Source organism: Enoplosus armatus, chromosome 24, assembly GCF_043641665.1.
Source record: "Enoplosus armatus isolate fEnoArm2 chromosome 24, fEnoArm2.hap1, whole genome shotgun sequence".
Lineage (NCBI taxonomy): Eukaryota > Metazoa > Chordata > Actinopteri > Centrarchiformes > Enoplosidae > Enoplosus > Enoplosus armatus.
In genome coordinates, this window is record NC_092203.1 from 872,502 (window position 1) to 879,232 (window position 6,731).

Here is a 6,731-nt window from a genome sequence, read left to right on the forward strand (position 1 = left end):
TGATGACGCTCCGCTGCATTTCCTCCTCCTTCACAATAAAAGCATTAGCTGTAAATTTAGCACAGCTGTCTCCAACAACTGTCCTCCGACTAAACTTAAACTACACGCAGAGTCGCTGGCTACCACTACAAGAGCATTCACAAAAGAAAACCATACAGGAAACCATACTCGAGTTACACTAACTTTTTTTTGTGTGTGTGTGTGTGTGTGTGTGTGTGAGATTATCCCTCTCCGGCACTTTTTAATCTACCGTGCACTCGAGAGCTCAGACTAAATTTAGCGCGGAGCTGTCAAAGATCTCAGCCAGACGCGCGCGGTTAATGTGCCTCCGCTGCCCTTCCAGAGGCCGGCCCACACTTCCCAAAACAGCCCGGGCCCACCCGCCCGCTCCGCTTGACCTTCCAGCCACTCCAGGTTATGTTCAACATGCTTTATATATATATATATATATATATATCATATATATATATATATATACACATAACACAGTCCTGTGCATGGTGGCCCCCGCCGCAGGACCTAGGTGGGTAAAGTGCGTTCGGATTGGTACGCGCCGTCGCACCCACTCCAAGTCACAAGTGCTCACTCGAACAGGGGAGTGCCGGGGAAAAAAAAAAGAAAAACAAAAAAACGGCCATTACAGATGAGCCCTCGACCTGAGAGCGATACAGAAACCTCACATCCTGCGCTGCTTTTTCATCTTCAACCCCCGCGTCGCTCGCTCTTGTGTGGGGGGGGTGGGGGGGTGGGCATTGTCCACTGATTAGACTTTAGACTAACATTGACTCACAGTAAACAGAAAAAAACAAACGCATCTCTGAATAAGCCGGACATTTCATAAGCTCCTGCGTTTGAGAATGCTACAGAAAAAGCTACTTTATCGAATAAAGGTGGGGGGGGGGGGGGTCAGAAATGTTCCCTTCCCCCTCTCTCAGCCTCTACAGGGGTGTCTTGGTGTGCAGTGTGTGTGTGATTGACAGCTGACAGCTTCTCCACATAATGGAGGCGCGGAAGCTCACGGCATTCTGATTAGTTAATGTGGAGTGTTGGGGGGGGGGGGGGGGGGCACACATCATCAACCCCAAAATAGAAACTATAAATTTTGATTTCAGATATTTTGGGGTGTTTTTTTCTTTTTCTTTTGTCAGGAGGACATGTGATTGACGGGCATGTGATTTACGGAGCCAGAATAACTGTCGAGCGGGCCGCGGGGCAAAAAAACTGACGGATGATGGCGTGTTGACCCCCCCCCCAATCCCCCGGTTCCTGTCACTCTTCGTGAGAGACCCCCCTGCTTTCTGATCTGCCCCTGTTTAAATTCAGAATAATGTCTAACGGCGTCCTGCAGGGCTTCACCAAAAGACTTGCATGATCGTACGGAAAACCTGTAGCGCCAATATTGTCTAGAATTATTTAGTACGCGACTTTCTTTTATTAATAGCAGTATGTAAAAAAGACTTCCCAATGGTGAAAAATGAATTCAATTAATGTTACCTGGACCTGGATACGTGGCAGAAGATGGAGAGATGGTTTCGGGTTTTGCTAAAATCACGAAAACACTTGCAGATACCACGCTCTGAAGTTTCTCTTCTCAGATTCAAATCATCTCATGATGGTTGATTAGTCATTTATTGGCGGTTGGTTGCTCATGTCTGGGTAATCGATTGATTGATCATTGCTAGCTTCTGGATTATCAATTGCTCGTCTTCCGATCATCGATTGATTCTTTCTCGAATATAATTAGCTTCTTTTTCTCTTTTTCTTGGATGATTGATGAAAAGCCTGCCTGCAGGGCCCATAATCCTCCCTCTTCCTGTTAGGCTTTTAGTCTGAAACGTCGGCAGGAAAACGCTGACATTCATTTATTGCAGCTTTCCCACAAAATAACTGCCGAGCATTTATAAGATAAGCTTTTATTGATCGCCGAGAGTGTTAAGAAAAGAGCAATTGAGAGCAGCAGAGTGGTGAGTATGACATGACACTGTAGTTGCACTGATGGAGTTAGTGCTGTAGAAATGTACATCATGCTCAATTTACTATGTGAGCTATTGGGAGCACTGGTCATTCCAACGCTCAGCGTTTTCACTCTGCCTTTATTTGTTCATGCCGGCCGGCGCCAGCTGTTATCATCGGCCTTCATTTGAGAATTTGCTGTATGTAGTAGGATCTGAACATAATATTAACTGAAATTATAAAGCTATAAAAACTAGATTTTGGCACGGGACCCCTTTCACAAGACCTTAAGGTTGGAGAAAAACGCAGGAGCTAGGGCATCCTGGTGGCCCGAGCGGTTAAAGGTCCCGGCTCTATATTTTTATTCTGGGACTCCAGAGTACTCCGCTGGAGTAGCTTTTCATGATTCACAGTTGAAAAAAAGTCCTTATTTATCTTCTGCTGAGCCTTTCTGCAGCCCCTCAGAACCCCCCCCCCCCTCTGTCTGAAACAAGCCGTTTTAGACATCACAACTTCTGTCCTGGCGGCTCGTTTAAAGACAGTTTCTGAAGGCGGGCTGTGTTTCATTTCTCCATGGAACCAAGCGTTTTTGATACTTTCACAGTATTTATACAGCACCCAGACCTGCTTTATGATCCGACAAGACATGGAAATCTCACTTTCTACAATATGGGACTTTTGAGATACATTCGATATAACCGTTACGTCCCCTGTTCATTTCTGGCCTGGACCTTTTCAGTCTGAAAGGTCCTCATCATTTCATTTTATATTGGAACTTCATTGGTGGACATTCCCAAACAACTTAACAATCATAAATTATCACTGTCTAGTCTTGTGTAGAAGGGCAGATGTGACAGATGCGTTGTGTTAGAATTACAAAGACATACAGGAAGAGGTAGAGGACGGAGAGAGGACAAGAGACACAGTGAGTTGACCTACCGTCCTCTGTGGGTACGTAGATGTTCAGGTAAAGGCAGTCCTCGCTCTGCTCCTGCACATAGGTTACCACTGTATCCAAGTTGGCGGTGAACCACACAGGGAGCATATCATTGAGTAAAAAGCGGTCCTCTAAGAACTGAGGACAAACCGGAGCAAACTGAGTAGCATTCCTGATGCCCGGCGAGGACATGGGTGGCTCCGGCGGCTGGAACCTCCGCTCCCCAGTTGGGGCCAGCGCATACGGGATCCCCAAATACTGCTCCACTGGTCCCAGGATCTCATTGGGTAATGTAACCTTCACCCCCCGCAATTTTCCATAATTGGTGGTGACCACGGGGTGCTGCTGGGCCTGAACGGCGACCACATAGATGGAAGCCAGCCCCATCCACAGAAGAAGGTTGGCCTTGGCCGTGAAGCGACACATCCATGAAGGGCCTCCGGGCGCTGACATGCTCCTGCTGTGCTGAGCCTGAGCCTGGCAGGTCGTGGTTATAGTCCACCCTCGGGGTCCTTGGCGCCCCCCCCCCCTGGCCCTCCACCGAGATGCTTCCTGCTCCTCCTCAGGCTGCGAGCTGAGCAAAGGAGCCCCAGCCAAACGAAGCAGTTTTCTCAGAGCTCCCCATTCCGAGAGCCTGCGTGGAGATCGGCGACTGCTGTACAACTCCCCCGTCCAGAACAGGAGAGAGCTTAGGACGGTCTTTGGTTACCTGGACTCCAGCTTGATGGGATATCCTGAAAGAAAGAAAAAACAAACAAAACCCAGAGTTGATCCACTGTAGCATCATCACACCAGATTTACAATGTTGCTACTTCTCGTATCAGCAGTAATTTCAGTCCAACCAACTCTACCGAGACATTTTTGTCAAGACATTTCATACACACATTCATGGTCCCCTAAGGATAAATCCTTGGAATTTTGGCGTTCCCTGACTTTTCATCTAGCGCTACCACGAGGTTGGTTTTGTGTGAAATGTCTCAACAACTATTGGATGAATTGTCGTGAATTTTTGGGACCCTCAAGTTCCCCAGAGGATGAATCCGATCTTTGGTGATTTCCTGACTATTCTACCAGAGCCACAGGCAGACATTTTTGGTTTTTGGTTTGAAAGTATACGTTTGGTACAGGCATTCAATGACAGTCCCTTTTTATTCAAAATTTGAGCTACCGTTCAATGGCAGGTTTAGATAACTTAAACATTCAACCTGTAATTCCAGCAGTGTAATCTCAACTCAAGAGTGTACTTACTACCTTTTCTGAACTTTAACCGGGTCTTCCCTGGTACTCCAACAGACTCTGATTTATTGTCGCCCTCAGTAAACTGGGCCACTGCCGTTCTCTTCATTAACGCAAAATGAAGGATACTAGTGACCCATGCCGAACGAATAATCGTGGCACCAAACCATCGGAGAAGTAATACGAGTAAGCATTTTGGATTTGACGGCATATACGGAATGGATGAAAGTAAGGCGGAGTCACCACAAATAATTGGAACAATGTTATTTCTAAGGCATTCAACTCCTCCATCTCACGAGTTGAATGCTTTAGCCGGCAAAAGTTGGTGAATTATATCTTAATTTTCAACATCAACCTGAATTCTTGGGGGGTTTTGGAAATATCTGTTCAAAAACTAGTGGAGGCCTGCTGAGGACTTTGAAATTGGTTGAAATAATATGTTAATTCTCAGGTGCTTTTTGTCAGGGCATTTTGGAAAGCCCTCTGAATCAGAAATCTGCTCTGCGGGCTTGGAGGCGTCGCATGGACATTTGTGCCAAAAGTGGATGGCATGGCACCCGTTATTTCAATTTCCTGTTGGGGCTCTTGCCTCATTCCACTGCCATCAGGTCTTGAGACATTTTTAAAATATATATATTTTTTAAGTGGTTTGGTTGAAGAAAATCTCACGCCTGACAGGCTCCAATCCAAAAATGTTGATTAATTACCCTCTCGCTCAAATAACACTCAAAGTCAGGCCAAATCAATGATTAAATCTCATGTTGACCAGCACCGACTCCTTTCTGATATCAAATATAAATGAAAAAGCCGCATGAATAAATAGAGTCAAAGTGCATGCCAATCTTTTTGCAAGCAAGATTTCTTTAAACTAAACAGCTTTTTCCAGCATGTATTAGTCAAACAGAACAGAGAGGATTCAAGCTCTTACTGACTGCAGCTGCAAGGATCTGTCATGTAGGCCTGTCTGCCTGGGAACGTATCAGCTCAGACAAGAAAATGGCTGTGCAGACGCTGCTGGAAATCCACCTCAACACGGTGTCATGTAATAGAGTGGCAAAATACAGGAGCTTATCATCACCCGAGCAAGCAGAAACAGCTTTATTTTGTGTTAGGATGTTGTAGTAGGAACAAAGCCATCCCAGGGCACCAGGGACCGTAATGGGGGGCACCCCCACTTTCAGGTGTTATGGTAATAACATAAGCGGTAATGTCTAAGATCAGGTCTGTATCAACTAGGGCATTCATGACTTCTGCATTTTAGTAGTCACTCCCAGAAGTAGTCAATTCTGTCAAAAAGGTCTCAAATACAACCAGTAAAGGGCTAGCTAATGTAGGTGGGACCAACCTGCATACTATTTGCCAGCAGTAACAACGCTACAGCTATATTTCAGGGATAGCGGGAGACACTCCTTTTCTAAACACCTTAAATTCCGTTCATTTAACGTGGCATGCTGTCGAAAACGACGAGACGAGAGCGACGAGCGATTAGCCTACAACCAAGCACGGACTATTCTGTGAAAACCCCTGGTATCAACAGCGGCCAGGAGGTTCCTTTGGAGGCGGCACCCCCTTGCCCTTGCGCACGAAGCATTTCTCAGAAGAGCGGCGGGCATCGCGGAAGGGCCTTCGCGATGCTCGCCGCTTCCTCAGAGTTGCTTCTCCGCTCTTTGCAGATGATGCGGTTCTGTTGGCTTCAACAGACCGCTGACCTCCAATCACGCACTGGGGCGATGTGCAGGTGAGTGTGTGAATCGGTCAGGATGGAGGAGTCTGAGAGTCAGCACCTTCCGAGTCATGAGTCTGAGTCTGGTTCTTGTTCTTTTCTCAGACCCAGAACACACTGGAGAGCTTACATATCTCCTCTGGCTTGGGAACGCCTTGGGATCCCCCAGGAGGAGCTGAAAACTACAGTGGTCAGCTATTTTAGTAAATTACTAAGCCTTTTTTTTTTTAAGATAAAACTATACATTTGTGAGCTGCAATGATTTATGTCTTCAGCAGGAACACAGACAGTGTAGGGAAGTCAGAAAGTAACAAAACCGACATTGGTTTTTTTCCACGGGATTTGTAAAATAAGAGGAAGAAGAATAATTATAAACGTAGAATGATGCCAGCCTCAACTTTTAACAGTAGAATTGAATCACTCCCATGTTATCAAGACAAAATATGTTTTGTTGTAAATTGGGTGAACCAACCCTTTTAACCTAAAATGGTTTGCCATCCTACCCTCAGGCCCATCTCCAGAGCTAGCAGCAGTGTTTCCATGGTAACAATCAATGACACCCGCTGACAACTGGCAAAAAAAAAAAAAAAAAAAACGGCTCATAATTTCTGCTTTGCTAACAATGTTGTGGAGCTCGGCAATGAGCAGAGAAAGACTGCAGTAAACAAGCCCTTAAAAAAATTTTTTTTGAGAAGACAACCGTCTCCCATCTCTGAATTTCCCAGGAAAATGTCCTCGTAACGGTCTCTCGGAGCACTTCTGCCGGAGTGAACGAGTCCGAGCATATCTGCTGCAGGCTTTGGGGGGTTTGAAAGGAGAATACCCAGAATGCACCGCAAGCCTAAATAGTTGGGAAGGAAATGACATTTTTTTTTTTTTTTT

General features: G+C 45.8%; 1 protein-coding gene across 1 annotated transcript; it reads right to left on the reverse strand.

Annotated features, from left to right (window-relative positions):
- Positions 1 to 2,779: 2,779 nt before the first annotated feature.
- Positions 2,780 to 3,343, reverse strand: LOC139306963 (neuroligin-4, X-linked-like). Its single transcript, XM_070930927.1, has one exon. The coding sequence runs from the start codon at positions 3,341 to 3,343 to the stop codon at positions 2,780 to 2,782; it is 564 nt and encodes a 187-aa protein (XP_070787028.1).
- Positions 3,344 to 6,731: the final 3,388 nt, after the last annotated feature.

Coding starts and splice junctions, on each gene's coding strand:
- LOC139306963 (XM_070930927.1), bottom strand. CDS start 3,343: ATGTCAGCGCCCGGAGGCCCTTCATGGATGTGTCGCTTCACGGCCAAG.